Source organism: Equus caballus, chromosome 18 (genome assembly GCF_041296265.1).
Source record: "Equus caballus isolate H_3958 breed thoroughbred chromosome 18, TB-T2T, whole genome shotgun sequence".
Classification (NCBI taxonomy): Eukaryota; Metazoa; Chordata; class Mammalia; order Perissodactyla; family Equidae; genus Equus; species Equus caballus.
This window is the reverse complement of record NC_091701.1, coordinates 76,142,778-76,158,670: the sequence shown is the minus strand read 5'-3', so window position 1 is coordinate 76,158,670 and position 15,893 is coordinate 76,142,778. Positions and strand designations below refer to the sequence as shown.

At 43.5% G+C, this 15,893-nt stretch overlaps 1 protein-coding gene across 6 annotated transcripts in view; it reads right to left on the bottom strand.

Moving 5' to 3' along the window:
- Positions 1-15,893, bottom strand: part of AOX1 (aldehyde oxidase 1) — a 73,143-nt gene that overhangs the window by 41,570 nt on the left and 15,680 nt on the right. For 3 of the 6 annotated variants that reach the window (XM_070240625.1, XM_070240622.1, XM_070240624.1), the window contains 11 exons: positions 14,817-14,878; positions 12,080-12,169; positions 11,360-11,440; positions 10,417-10,561; positions 9,640-9,732; positions 8,551-8,702; positions 8,274-8,367; positions 6,239-6,348; positions 5,087-5,271; positions 3,945-4,107; positions 2,155-2,246 (listed from right to left, as the gene is read on the bottom strand). In XM_070240625.1, coding sequence (XP_070096726.1) covers positions 2,155-2,246; positions 3,945-4,107; positions 5,087-5,271; positions 6,239-6,348; positions 8,274-8,367; positions 8,551-8,702; positions 9,640-9,732; positions 10,417-10,561; positions 11,360-11,440; positions 12,080-12,169; positions 14,817-14,878 — 1,267 coding nt within the window. 6 annotated transcript variants of the gene reach the window in all.

Sequence of the window (15,893 nt, the reverse complement as noted above, 5' to 3'; positions counted from 1 at the left end):
ATTAGAAAACAGAAGACTACCAAGAAAAATGACTTAGAACCTGGCCCAGGCACCATTAAATAAAGGTAGATATTAGGCCACAAATGTATGGAAATAGGGAAAATGAGAGGAAATTTTGCAGATTGGGGTTGAGGCATGAACAGGGGTTTGCAGCAGCCCTAACCCACACCAGCTCCATCGATGGAGCCCACTGCTTCGTCCTCCTGACCAAGCACCCCAGCAGGTCTCTTTTCCCTCTCCTTTGAGGAGCTGAGATGATGATCAAAAGAAAAACACACACAAGAGCTCTGTCTGGTATGGCTTTTGATGCTCCCGATGGCAGGATCGATGCCCTCTGTAGAATACCCCGAGTGCTGTGCTCTCATGCTCTGCTGGGCTCTCAACTTAGACAACATTTGAGTGAAAAATCATCCACATCTTTTTTTAAAATCCTAAGGGGTTTTTTCCATCCTGAAGAGCAAAATTCCAGGTAATTCATAAGCTTAGATACTAAGGAAATACATTCATAGGTTTCTATAAAGGCTCTGGAAGTTTTCTGTGACATAATACTTTTTACTGTAAATAATGAAACACATCATCACATTGAAAAAAACCCTTTTGAAATCTTGCTGTGAGAAGCCTGCCAAAAGATTGAAGAAAGATACTAAGATGTATTTTTGTTCTATTCTAGAATCAGATATGAAATTGATTATTTTAGTTGAAGACATAACACCTTTTTTTTGCAGTCAGCATGATGAATCTACTGGGGAAAGGGGCTGTACTCGATTACTTGCTTCTGCTTGTTTGTGGCTAAAGATATGATGGAAGAATATCGTCTCCCTGAACTGGCCATCTCCTAGAGCTGTGTCGAAACGCTTTCAAAGCAACCGAACTCATTTGGGGAAAAAATGCTCATCAGGAGTGCTGACGTTGCACCAACAACGTGGATATTTGTGTGTGTGAAAAACCACACACACACAAAAAAATGAAACTCATCTGTGTGGCAGATACACTGCTTCCAAAACTTTGACTTGCAAGCTTTACTAACAAGCTCCCTTTGAAGATGACGAACTACATGAAAATTATCAGTTTTCTTCGGATGATTGGAATGGCCAATAATTTGTTCTCGTTTCTTTCTGAAGTTTATTCCATTGGCAAGGCAAGGTTAGGGTATTGACAAGCCGAAGGTTGCAGCTGCCGTATTTTGCAGAATGCCAGGGAAGATGGCAGCTGTTTTTAACTGTCAAAATGATCTCTTGCGGTGGAGTTTGGCATATTTGAATTTTTGAACATACTGACCCTAAAATCTCAAGGAATATACACCAATTTCCACGCTCATCACGACAGACTGTGAGCTTTTATAACTAAATCCAACAACAGATGCGATGAACTGATGCTTTAAAAGCCTCTTCATGTTCTTGACTTCATAAAACTCTCAAGGTGAAGTTTCCTGATAATAATTTCAAGAAAAAACACATTGAATCTTATCCAGTTTACCAACAGGACCACTTCAGGTGATCGTTTTGTGATGTTATGGCAGAAAATTCCATTTCAAAGTTAATGAGGAATTCTGCCCTCTCAACAGTCAGTTTTCTTTAGGAGAGTTCAAAAATAGAACTTACGCTTAGATCTTAGAACTTACGCTTGACTCAACTCAAATGTAACTCACAGAAAAAACACTCGGAACAGAGGGACTGGGGGAAGAGAGTGTCTCCACATGCAAACAAAATAAACCAGCGGCTCTTTTAACAACCCTTCCTGCCTTTTCATCACCCTCTAAGGGCTGGGTTTTCTCCTTCTCTGAAAATGAAGCAGCCCTGTGGCCCTGACACAGAAGTGACTTTGGTTGTGCTCCGACTTCCATGGTGCCAAGGGCAGAGAGCATGTGGCAAGGTAGCCAGCTCGTTCATGTCGGTGGTACAAGGCCACAGAACAAAACACGTGGCCTTCAAGATCAAAACAGACATTTAAAAATAATTACCATTGCCACTTTTGTTTTTAGTCCTAATTCTTTTTTGATTTTGAAATTTTAATGAACACGATAGGAGGCTTGAGTTCACCAGAAGAGGAGGTCCAGTTTACAAAGCTTGAGAGTCACTGAGAGATAAGTGGGACGTCCAGGTGCAGGAGCTCCATGGCCCAGGCCCTTCAATTAAAAAAAAAAAGCTACCAACCTGGTACTTTGATGTACCCCAGTGATTTCTGGAATGAAGATCTTCTAAAGCACTCTCATACTTGTCTGCAAGGCCAGGATAGCGAACAGGGTCCTGAAAAGAGGAACCGTTGTAGATATTTAAAATATGGCGGTACCAGAATGGTCTTCGAAGGGAGACAAGCATGGTTTTTAGCAAGCAGCTCTATCCTGAAGTCTAACATTTCTTAAGAACTCACCCAATTCAGAACCCTGGAAGTACAAGCAGCTCGCTGACCCACAAGTTCGGAAGGTCCACATATATGACCACACTTGACAGAGAGTCAAGTGAATACAGTAGGTCACTGACTTCCAACACCTTTTGGGTCTTATGATTTTCTCACATGCTTTCCTAAACGATTTGAAGACTTACAAACCAATAAAACAGGAAGATCAAAGCTAAGTAAATAAAGGGGAAAGGAAGAGAATGCTTAAACCAGGAAACAGAGCCAAAGCACGCCACTGCGAATGAGCACAAAACTCTGCTCTGCATCACCCGGTGAACCCCGGAGAAGGGACCCTGCCGGGGCTGCATGCCTCCAAAGCCCCACAGGAGGTGGCATTCGGGGGCCCAGGAGGAACACTTCTCAGGGCTGAGGGAAATGGGTCATTTGGGTCCTTAGACGAGACCTTAACCAATACATATAATGGTCATGGTTTATATTTTAAAAATTTTAATAGAAAAGTAAAGCCAACAGAGGTGATTATTTTTAATAATAGAGGAATACTGACCAGAGGAAGCTGAATTGAAGGTATAAAACTACAAGGCAGAAGCTTTAAGTGATATGCACTTGATGCACCCAAGAAACTGTATTAGCTTGCTAACAATTGGAGGAGTCTATAATTGGCTTTATTTTTTCTCTTTTGATTACATGGTGACAGTATGTCACTTACTCATGATTTCAAGCTTCTATTCTCAAAGATTTGATGAAACCCTTCTGGTTCTTAGTTGTTCCCAGCTACAATGAGAAGACACTTTCAGAAGCAGTGATAAGAGAGAGCTTTGTGTCTCATATTTCCAGGGATCATATCAACCTCTATACTGCACGAAGAATGTTCTTGGTTTCTAGTCTAGTTTGGTCAGCTGGTTGTAGGGTGGGATTAATGAGGCCAACATGGTTCAAGTTCCCCGTAGGTCAGGCAAATTTATTCAGAGAAATTTTTTTAGTTGTGTCCTCCCTAGCAACTATCTTGTAACTCTAGTTGTTTGTCATAAGGGAGACCAGGCAAAGAATGCCTGGGTGATTACTATCATCATTATGACCACTGCTAGGCTGTCTCCATCACATTCCTCTGAAGCACTAGGGACCACATGAAGCCCTTTTCCTATGACGACCTGTTTCACAATAACCTTGTGGACTGGCTGTCATCATCATCTCATAGGTGAGAGAAATGAAGCTGAACCCAGAGAAGAAAGTCAAACGCACGAATGTAAACCTCAACAAGTGGAAGAAATGCTTCACTGAGGGAAAACACCTTCAGATCACTCACAAGTCTTCTGCATACCGTCTAGACAAACAGCAGGGAAGAAACAAGGTAACTGAGCAGCATTATACAAAATCCTGCACAACTCCGTGCTCTACTGGCAACTCCTCCCCAAACTCACACCTGTCAACAGACACAGACAGCCATGGAGCCCAGCGGGCCCGTGTGTTGCTGATTTGGGTCGTCTTTTCTATCCTATAGCTACTTAGCACGGAATTGCTGCCTCCACTTTGGGCATCACCAGAGCCCCCAGCACTGGGAAAGCTAATACACGGTCAGTTCCATTTACCATCGTCTTCAAGATCTGTGACACTTTCAGGTAGAACTTGAAGAAGAAGCTGATGACGAGCGTCCTCTTGAACTCCACCTTTCCACCCGGAGCCCAGCCCGGAAGGGAGACTTCATCCAGAATCAGCCTGCAGGCTGCATCCAGCATCTCTTCATTCCAGGGCCTGCAAGAGTCCAAAGAGAAGACTCCTGGCTCACAGGCTCAGTGAGCGTGTGAGACAAACAGCTACAATTTAATGAAGGAAATAAGAATACGAGCTCTGCAGTTGGACAACCCCAGCTCGAATCACAGTCCACCTTCTCAAAGCATCTGGCCTGGGCTCACCACTGCCCCATCTGCAGAAGGTAAGAATAGCAGAACCCACCTCATGGAGGGGTCATGAGGAGGGAATGACAGCCCATGTTAAGGCCTGAGGCCAGGAGTAAATGACCCCGTATCACAAGAATGTTTACTGCGTGCCAGGCTCTGTTTTAGGCACCTTATATGTGTCCATTCACTTCATCCTCTCAATGGCCCTCTGAGGTAGGGACGATGAGCCCCTGTGTCAGATAAAGAAACTGAGGTCCCGTCAGGCTAAGTAAGCTGACTGAGGTCACATAATCAATAGAGGCTGAACTGAGATTTGGACCCAGGCAGCTTGGCTCAATCAAGTTCACGCTTTTAACCACTACTTTCTATTACTTCTGAAATGGGAACTGATACCTGGTAAATGCTCAAGAAATATCAGCTATTACTATCATCTATAGAAATAAAAAGTCAGGTAAGCAAAAGCATTTAGCCATTTATTATAAAACAAACCCCCATAATCTATTTTTTATCATGGCAAATTATTCTCACAATAAAGAATGAAAATTCCTTCATTTTGCTTACCGTGTCTATGTACTATTGGGAAATGTGCTCTTGCTCTCTCTCTTTCCCTCTCCCTCTCTCTCTTTCACACACACACACACGTACACACACAGACTATATGATGCCCACTTCAGAAATCATTAAAATCAAGACATGGAAATAATCATGAAATCTTATTGGAATTCCATGCCATAAAATGAAAAGGTACTAAGCATCTTTCTCTTGTAATTGCATGCTACCACAAAAAGGGCTGTCCCATTACTCAGAAAGAGTCTAAGAGTATAATGCCATACCTTCCGATGAGTTTCTGGCAGGAGTTTTTTGCACAGATGGTGGTTGGACCAACCCCTCCATATGCAATGGATAACTCTCTAATGATGCCACCTCCTGCTCCAAAAAAGACTCTCATTCCTGAATTGACTATCGCAAGAGCGTTCTGCTGCCGCTGGGCTTGTCGGAAGGCTGACACAAATTCCCACTGAAAGCAGAAGACAAGTGGCACATGTAGAAACACGTGAGTGACAATTACGCACTCGGCAGTTTACATGCGTGGTCCTAACCCCTAGGACCTCAGAGTGTCCCTGTATTTAGAGACAGGGTCTGTAAAGAGGTAATTAAGTTCCAATGAGGTCATTAGGGTGGGCACTAAGCCAACGCGGTGGAATCCTCGTAAGAAGAGGAAATTTGGAGACAGACACAGAGGGAAAACCAGGTGAAGACACAGGGAGAAGATGGTCATCTAGAAGCCAAGGAAGGGAGCCTCAGAAAAGCACTCCTGCCAACGCCTCGACATCAGACTTCCAGCCTCTAGACTTGTGAGAAAATAGACGTGTGCTGTTTAAGCCCCCGAGCGTGTGGTCCCCTATGACGGCAGCCCTGACGGCCGGTACACCCTCCGAGGCAGCGGGATGATGCCCTCGTCACCGGTGGGGGCTCTAAGGCTCGGAGGGGTTCAGAAACCAGTTCAGGGTCACAGTGGATCTGGAAACCAAGGTCCAATCTTCAGTCTGACTCCAAGCCCTTCTTCTTGCCACTGACTTCTATTATAAATGTGTTTTTGTAGCCTCTTTCAAGGAATATAGGTAGAAGTATCTTTTCTAGTCTTATTTAGGAGAAAGCCTCATGGGACAATGAATTTTTAAACGTCTGTAGGAAAGTAACGTTAGAGTTTGGGTTTGTGGAGGCGGGAAGACAGAGAGAGAGAGAGAGAGATGGAGAGAAAGACAGAGAGAGAGACGGAGAGAGAGAGAGAGAAAACGGCAGAGACTAAGGTCCCCCGATTCCAGGAACAATAGGGGTTACGTAACACAAGTGGAAAGTGACTGTTCACAAGGCCTTGGAATCTCCCCTGTAAACAGTCAACACCTTTTCTCAACCCCCGTCTGTGGGAATTAACAAGCCACAGGCTCACAGGTAAAACCAAGAAATCAAAAGGACCCTCTCACCTTCCTGGAGTAGGGGATGTTCACAGAGACCAAGATTTCTCCAGGCTTAAGATCGGCGCTGGGGCACTTTGTGAGAAACTGTTCATTTAAAGGAATCTGTCGCTCTCCTTCTGCGGAAAGAAATGACACCTTTCCTGGCATCTGTTCCACTAAACAACCAAACTTCCAAAACTTTGGAAATAATTCTACCAAATCCCGAGGAAACCGACTGTTTGGGAAGGACGCGCTCTGCCTAGGCTCACTGACTCTTTCGTGCACGATGGCACTTGCACTGTCTCCTGCAGTCTAGGCCGCACCTTTCTGGTTCTGGGCCATCTTTGCTTGCTGAGAAACAAAGACCTCCAGCAGAGCAGACCGGAGGCCACGTGGAGCCGCCTCAGCAGTCCTCTTCCCGAACAGCACAGCTCACTGGCAGCTTTAGAGTAGGGAATGGATAGTAACGTCCCTTTGATATTCTGATCACGTCATTCAACAAACATCTATTGTTTCTAAGCAGGAATCCTACTAGGGTAAATAACCCTACTAGGTTTATTCAGCAGTGAATAAATAAATTGCTTTTGATGAATTTTTATGCTGGTGAGGGGCTGTCTTATTTGTTTATAATCTTTTCCATCACCTAAAAAATTTCTGTTCTTTAGTCAATATATTGAGGGGAGGAACCATCTAAAACTATAAGAAAATATGACTTTGGGATGAAAGCTAAGAAGTTTTTGATGTTTACATTCACATCACAAAACCTATTTCTCATTATATGATCTTTTAAAGGGATGTTACTTAAATTTATAACTCTGAATGTAAATCTTCCTCCTTAAGATAATTTTGTGATTTAGATGATATGAAAAGTAGGTATTTAACAATGCAGGTAATAGAAAGCTAGTGCATGTTTTTATTTTTTTATTTTTTTATTTTTTTTAAAGATTTTATTTTTTCCTTTTTCTCCCCAAAGCCCCCCGGTACATAGTTGTGTATTCTTCGTTGTGGGTTCTTCTAGTTGTGGCATGTGGGACGCTGCCTCAGCGTGGTCTGATGAGCAGTGCCATGTCTGCGCCCAGGATTCGAACTAACGAAACACTGGGCCGCCTGCAGCGGAGCGCGCAAACTTAACCACTCGGCCACGGGGCCAGCCCCTAGTGCATGTTTTTAAATAAAAATAAAAACAGATGTATAGAGGACCAATTAAAACTTCCTAATAATTGTTAACCAAGTTGGAATAAGAGAAAGAAATTAATTTCTGAACTTAGTTTCAAAAACAAGACTCAAGGGGCCAGCCCAGTGGCGCAGCGGTGAAGTGCGCACATTCTGCTTTGGCGGCCCGGGGTTTGCCGGTTTGGATCCCAGGTGCGGACATGACATCGAATGGCAAGCCATGCTGTGGTAGGCATCCCACATATAAAAAAAAACAGTAGAGGAAGATGGGCAGGGATGTTAGCTCAGGGACAGTCTTCCTCAGAAAAAAGAGGAGGATTGGTAGATGTTAGCTCAGGGCCAGTCTTCCTCAGAAAAAAGAGGAGGATTGGTAGACGTTAGCTCAGGGCTAATCTTCCTCAGAAAAAAAAAAAACAATGAAACTCAAGTCAATAAATATAGAATGAAGCCCCACCATTGTTCAACAGAAAAAGGCCTGTAGGCTGCCATCGACAGCAAATTAAAGAGAAGCACATGGCATGATGTGGCTCCACAACACTCTTGGACCACCTGGAGAGAGTCTTCACCAAAGGGGCCCAACAGTTCTCAGCAGCCTCGAGTTCTCTCCACTACGCAGAGCACGTTGGGACACTAACACAAGCACGGTCAATGTAGGGTAACCAGGACGGGAAAATATCTAGCACGAGGCCTCAAAGAAAACCAGATGAAGACATTGGAGTGTGTGGAATTAGGACCACGCTGAGCAACTTCCCAGCATCCAGAAAGGCAGAGAGAGTTATTAACATCATAGAGAATAGTCATTTTCAAAACTGCACCTCCTGCCTCTTCAGAGAGAAAAGGGGGTAGGAAGAGCAGGTTTACTAATCCCCAGGAAAGAGCTGTCACTCACCTTTTGACAGCAAGTTGAGGGTACAGTTGCCCACAGCCAGGAGGGGATTGAGATCTGAATCCAGATGCCTGCTCACGATGTGGCCCCCTAAAGACTTTTTAAAGTAATAAGTTAGTTTCATACCAGCTATGTAATTATAAAAACACAAGTGATAAATCAATCAAGGCTTTGGAGAGCTATTCTTTTTGTCTGTTCCAAAAGAATGAAAATGTCATGATTTGTCAGAGACAGTCACCCAAGGAATGCACACTGGAGTTTACTGTCAGCAAATACATACAGCCATGTTCCTGATCTGGCATCCGGCCAGAGTTCCCAAATGCTTCAAGAGAGCATGGTATGTCTGTGTCTTCTCCTCTGGAAGCTTCTGGATCACTTCAGCCAGGATCTCCTTCACCTGAGCCAGGCTGAGGCCGGCACCTAAGGTCAGCCCTAAAATAAAATCATTTGTAAATAATGCAGTGTGATTGCTGCTGACCTAGAAATGTCCATTAGACCAAAGCTACAGACATGGGATCTTTATGCTGGATACGTGCTGCCATGCTTATTGTTGGTGATGGTGGTGGTGGTGATGATGGAAGTGGTGGTGGTGATGGTGATGGAAGAGGTGGTGGTGATGGTGGTGGTCGTGATGGAAGAGGTGGTGGTGATGGTGGTGGTCGTGATGGAAGAGGTGGTGGTGATGGCGGTGATGATGGAAGTGGTGGAGGTGATAGAGGTGGTGCTGAAGGTGATGGAGGCTAAAGTTTTTGAACACTCACTCTTCAAGCACTCAGCTGAATACTTCAGAGAATTTCCCTCAATCCTAACAAACGTTTGAGATAATAACCCCATTTTGCAGATGAAGAAACTGAAATTCAGAACTTGACTAGGTTCTTACAGCTTATATGCCATAGTTAAGAATTACACTCCAGAGCCTGACTTCAAACCCACATTTACATTGATTCCCATCATTGTCATTAAATCAATTTCCCTTGTGGGAATGGACAAGCCAGTCTGTGAGCTGCTAAATACATAAACGTGCTGTGCTTACCACTGTGCTTTTGGAGAGCAAGGACTGTATTCCAGTCATTCATCTTCTCTCCAGCACTTAGCACAGTGCCCTTCCTTGAATAGTTGTTACATTTCTCTGATACAGCAGACATAAAAAGTTCTTCAGTAAAAATATGAGTAGTCAGATAATTAGTCTCTCATATAACTACAGAGCATTCTCCCCTGAGCCTCCTCCAGAAGGTTATCACTCTTATAAGAAGAGCATCTCTCTGTATATTATAATTAGGAATAATTCTTTTTCTGCTCGTCTGCTGGGCAAAGGAAATAAACTGATTAATGCATTTTAACTAAGAAAACAGGGACCATAAGAACTCACCATCATCTGCATGGTTTACAACACTCAGTTCTTCAATACAATCAGGAGAAATTATAACTGGGTGAAAGGCGCCTTTAAATTTTACTTCAGGTCCTAAAGGATTAGGAAGATAATAAATTTTGGAATTGTCATTAGAAGTGATATCTTTAAATATATAAAAACCACACATCTTTCTATTTGTCTGTTCATGGCCAAATCACACACAGAATGGCCAGATGGACTTTCACTGAACTTAGGGGACTCTGGACGTGTCAGCTTTGAAACTCGCCTGACAAGTCCAAGACAACTTGTGGCTTACTCAAAATTCTCTTTGGAAAGATTCTAGAAGACTGTTCAAAGAAGTAGACGTCAGACTGAGTTTACAAGGAACACAGCAGAAAAAGCCTGGAAGTGCAGCTTAGGAAAATCATGTCATACCTACTGAGACAGCACCAGAGAGGAGACAGCGAGCAATTTCAAATGTGAGCCCAGACCAATCTCCAGTGGAAAGACGGGACAGCTGTCACTGGAACTGGGGCTTCTGAGCTGTTATGGAGCAGCCTCCTGGGGGCAACTCTGGGCACTGCTCTGATCAGGGGCAATAGGAATTTACTTAGGCAACGGAAGCTGCCAGAGTGTCCTGAGCAATGCTGGGGAAGTCAAGGTGAAATGACTGACAGTGCTATTTCTGACTGCTTTTTCGGAGAATATGCATATATGAGGTTTTTTACGCCCCCCCCCCCCCCCCGAGTCCTATTCTTCAGTTTCCTCATAAGAGGCCCCCGGAGTTCCACATACCCACAGAGGTGTTCCCCATGACAATAGGGGCCTGCGGATACTTGACTTTAGCTTCTAGAAGTTCCTTCAGGGTCACTGGAGAAATCCATGTCATTCTGTCACCAACAAAAACCCTGGTCCTTTGTGGTTGTTTCTCAGCCATTATCTATTAAAAAAGCAATAAGGATTCAAGGTCGTCTCATGACAACATTTCCACCTGTTTCTGCCGTACCTTTGTGGGAACAGAGAAAGGAAATGGAGACCTTTTTTAAAAATAAAATGAAAGTGGGGTCAGCCCCATGGCGTAGTGGTTAAGTTTGTCGCACTCCACTTTGGTGGCCCAGGTTCATAGGTTCAGATCCTTGGTGCAGACCTACAGCACTCGTCAGCCATGCTGCAGCAGGACCCACATATAAAATAGAGGAAGACTGGCAACAGATATTAGCTCAAGGCAAATCTTCCTCAGCAAAAATATAAAATAAAAGTGACCTAAAAGTAGAGCTTTAGTAGGAATCAGAGATCAAATTAAAAATATGACAACATTTTACTCCTTCTGGAGTCTGTTGCCAGATATCTCCCTTTGCTGTTTTTATATCTCAGAGGAATTCATTGCAATGTTTAAAAATATTTTAACATGTTTAATTTTGTCAAAGCACTCTATGGGAGAATAAACTTGGGCAGAATGGAAGTAGAAAACATGTCTACAGCTCTGCATGTTGTCACGTCATCTCATGACATTTTTTATAGATACTATCTGCTGCTTCTTACAGTCAACCGTCCCCTCGTGGTGACTCCACCCCCATTCCTCCATCTCTGCCTCGGTCCCATACTCTTTAGGCCTTGGGCCAAGGATGACAGAAGGATATTACCTAATCGCCAATCGGCTTTGGGAGGACCCATAAGGAAACACCCCTCCCGACATTTCAGCATGAATTCCTCTAGGACGAGCTCAACTTTGCCTTACCATTAGCTCTGGAGGAAATATCAGTTCCTGAGTTGGATCCAATGGCAGAAACTCCTCTTCTGAGAAGAGTTTTGGACTTGTCTTAAAAAGAGAAAGTACCAGAAGTTATTGTTATCAGGCAATTCTGACTACTTTAAATCTTCTGTGGAGTGGGGCCGGAAGAAGATAAGACACACAGCAGACAGACAAAGAGGCAGCTGGCCAGCCACAGTCCCTGCCTCCCAGGTCAAGGGCTCTAGCACAGACCTGGTCACCAGCAATGCAGTGCAGGTGTCGATGGGCCTCCCAGGCCCTCGGTGCCCTGTCCAGAGTCTGGGGGAGCAGAGGCGCAGGCAGCAGCCCCAGCACAGGGCAGAGCCAGAACGTGTCCCTGAATCGCCGCCTCTCCTATCGTGACACCCTCTGCCTGTTCTCCCACTTTCTTAACAGCTCCACTTTACTTCTGGCCCTCGAAAAGAGACCTGAAAAAGGCTCTTTTTAAACTAAGAGGCATTAAGGGATCAGTGTCTTCTGTCTGATAGATAGTTGTACTTGAACTGGAACGAAGGATGAAGTTGTCAGGATAGATTTTCCTTTGATAGAGATGGAGTGAGCACGGGAAGGGGACATGCTGACACACCTCACGTTAGTCAACTTGGGCAGCCACTTACTCCTCCTAAAAGTAAGTCGGTCTGTGCTCATGTCCTGAGAAAACCTTATAAAAATGTACATTTCACTGACCTTATTTCCTTCCTCAAACTCTGGTAATTCATTTATTCCTTGATCCAAACAGCAAACCCCATTTTCTTTACTTTGACAGCAGCCAGAAGTCTGGTGGGTAAAAAAAACAAACAACCCAGATTTTATTCCTGATTCTACTAAGTGTTTTTTCAGCCTTTTTGAGGTATAATTGACAAATAAAATTGTATATATTTAAAGTGTACAAGGTGACTATTTGATATATGTGTATTTTGTTAAATTATTACCACTATCAGGTCAATTAACACATCCATCACCTCACATAGTTACCATTTTTGTGTGGGTGATGGTGAGAACACTTAAGGGCTGCCCTCTTCGCAAATTTCAAGTACACAACACAGTAGTATTAACTATAGTCCCCAGGCTGTAAATGAGATCCCCAGAGCTTATTCATCTTATAACTGAAGGTTTGTACCCTAGGATCAGCATCTCCCCATCTCCCTCAGCCCCCAGTCCCTGGTAACCACCATTATATCCTCTGTTTTTATGAGTTCAATTTATTTTTTTCCTTTTTATATTCCACATATAAGTGAGATCATACAGTATTTGTCTTTCTCTATCTGACTAATTTCATTTACAACAATGTCCTCTAGATTCATCTATGTTGTTGCAAATGGCAGGACTTCCTACATTCTCATGGCTGAATAATATATACACATAATACAAAATATATAATTATACATAATATGTAATAAATAAATACAAAATAAATCTTTATATATATGTACACAAACACACATCTTCATTCATTCATCTGTCAATGGACACTTAAGTTATTTCCAAATCTTGGCTATTGTGAATAATGATGCAATAGAGATATCTCTTTCTCTTTCCAATAGTTTGTTGTTAATGTATAGAAACAACTGATTTTTGTACGTTGATTTTGTATTCTGCAACTTTACTGAATTTGTTGATTAGTTCTAATAATTTTTTTGGTGGCGTCCTTAGGGGTTTCTATATATATAAAATCATGACATCACGAACAGAGACAATCTTACTTGTTCCTTTCCAGTCTGGGTATCTTTGATTCCATTTTCTTGCCTAATTACTTGGCTAGGACTTCCAGTACTGTGTTGAACAGAAGTGACAAGAATGAGCATCCTTGTCTTGTTCCTGATTTCATTCACTGTATGCCTTAGCTCCAGAATTTCTGCTTGGTTCTTTTTTTTTATTTCTATCTCTCTGTTAAACTGCTCATTTAGTTCATGAATTGTTTTCCTGATTTCGTGGAATCGTCTTTCTGTTTCCTTGTACCTCGTGGTTAGTAGGATCCATGTCCCTTTGAGGTCCTCTGAGAGCCTGGGCTGCTCTTCTCCCAGCCCTCCCTGCCCTCCAGGTGTGTAGCACTCCTCAGTATTCCGGGTGGGACAAGAGAGAAGTGGGCCTCTTTGGCAGTGCCCCACACACCTGGAAAAGCTGGGTGCTCACTCATACACTCTCACTTCCCCCATGGGAGAAATTGTGGGTGGTGGACATCTCTCTGGGCACTGAGCTGCGCACCTTGGGGGAGGGATGACGCAGGTAGAGCGAAACTGTTCCTCCTACTCTCTTCAGTGTGTCCCATCTTGGACTTTTTTACTCCAATGGCATACTGGAACTTCTCTGCTGGACTCCTGAATTTCCATAAAGGCACTCTCGTCCATGGGCAACTGTCAAAATTGGTGTTCTTTTGGGGGAAGATGGTAGAAAACTCCTATTTCACCATTTTGCTGACAGCACTCCTCTGTGGCCTAAGTCTTGATTCACATCTGGGACCTGACCCTCACCTAGACAGAAAGGCAGCTGGTCCAGCCTCAGGAGGAGGCTGACCTACTGGGGTGAGTTGCTGAAGCTGGAGATGGAATGCAGACCCCAGGCAGGAAGCAAATTCCCCTCTACTAAGCATTAAATTAAATAGGTGACTACTCATTGAAACATAATACAGAATCAATATCATTCAATGTTCTGAAGAGAGCAGTGTGTACTTACACATAACCAAACTAACTTCTAATAAAAAAATCTCAGCTTATGAGAAATTTTGAACAGCCGTGATTCTTAAGTAAGTTAAAATATGTAAAGATCTTAAACAAAGCCTGGCATATAGCAATAAATGTTATCAATGGTTGAGTGTTAATATTAATAATATTTAATATTTTACTGACAGTAAATATTAACAAGTATTGTTATTATCTCTCAGTTCTTATGTATAACGTACTGATTTCACAGTTTAACTTCTAAAAGGCAAGCTATGTCCTTCATTTCAGGGTTATTTGTTCATTTATTCATTCAACAAATACTGATTGAGTGGCTACTCTATCAGTGCATGGTGACCAGCCCTGGAAATGCAGAGGCTCTGCTGTCAAGCAGCTCACCATCTGGTGAAGAGATGGGCAATTATAGCACTGTGTGACCAGTGTTGTGACAGGGAATGCGCAGAGGGCTGCAGCAGCACTGGGGCAGGGACCTGACCCCGACAAACAGATCAGGAATGACCTCTCGGAACAAGGACCCACAGACAATATCGAAGCACTTAGGTGCTCAGTATGTGCCTGCCAGGACAAGCTCAAGGAACGAGATAAGCACCCTGCCCAAGATCAGATAACAAACAGCAATTCCGGACCCTCAGATAAGCAGCCCTGTATTAGTAACAATGGCTGCTCCCCTTATCACACCTGACGACCCCTCCTGTTTTGTCTCACTGGGGAAGAACAGACTCAATAATGCGTTCATGTCTACTTACTTTACAGAAAGTCTTGCACGCATCAATTATGGGCCTGTATCCAGTGCAACGGCACAGGTTACCTGAGGGAGAAAACCCAACTCTGTTACTCAAGCTCTCTAGAGAGAGGCACGGTCTGCCACATGCCTGAGGGAAACAAGGACCCCCATCCAGGAAGAAAGCCCTGGCTGACATTTCAGCCCACCCAATCTACAAAGTCAGATTTTTTCATCAGCAACCTGGCATATTTGGTTGGGAGCCTTATGGTAGATTTTAACAACTCAGCTCTTCGCACTTTCTCTCTGTAAACAGTTAGGGTTCCTCTGCTTGTGATATGTGCTCAAAGAACACAATGACTTCAAGGCAAAAACTCTTGGTCTACACTCACATTCAAGAGCTAAACTTCAACTGACAGAAAGATCAAAGGCATTAGACAGCAGCACAGGTAATTATTAAACTTTGGAAGCAACTGGGTACATAATTTATTGACACTAAATCATCAGGCCAGTGTTTTTCTCACGTGGCTCATATCCCACATTCTCCCTCCCACCCCCACATCTGGAGTCTACTTAAAAACAAAGCCACTGAATCAAGTGCTCTGGGATTGGGTCCCAGGGATCCTCTTTTTTTATAAACTCCTCATGTAAGTCTTAAGCACCCTTAAGTGTGAGAGCCCCTGTCTCTTCTTCACATCATAAACTGTCGTGAGATCAAATGCATAATCAAACCCAAAGGAAAACAGGCGGAGAGTCAGGTGCTGTGTCTCTCCTTCCGATTCTGGTCTTCCCTGAGCACCTGCAGAGGACCTGGGCACATGAGCGTCAGCCGCACGTTCTCTAGCAGAGAAGTGAGGTCCTCGACAGACGGGAGACACAGCGATGGAGAGTTCACCAGAAATAGGACTTGGGAGGCTGCTATTTTTTAAAATTGTTTAGAATCCTGTTATTGAAGACATCTCCCACCCACACATACGCTGCGCTCCTGGCCTGGATAAATCAGCTCTGGTTGTGATAAAGACAGTTCTTTGATACACGTAACCCAAGATAACCTCCAACTCTTTGATTCTGTATGGCTTTCAAGAGTCTTATGATATTTAAT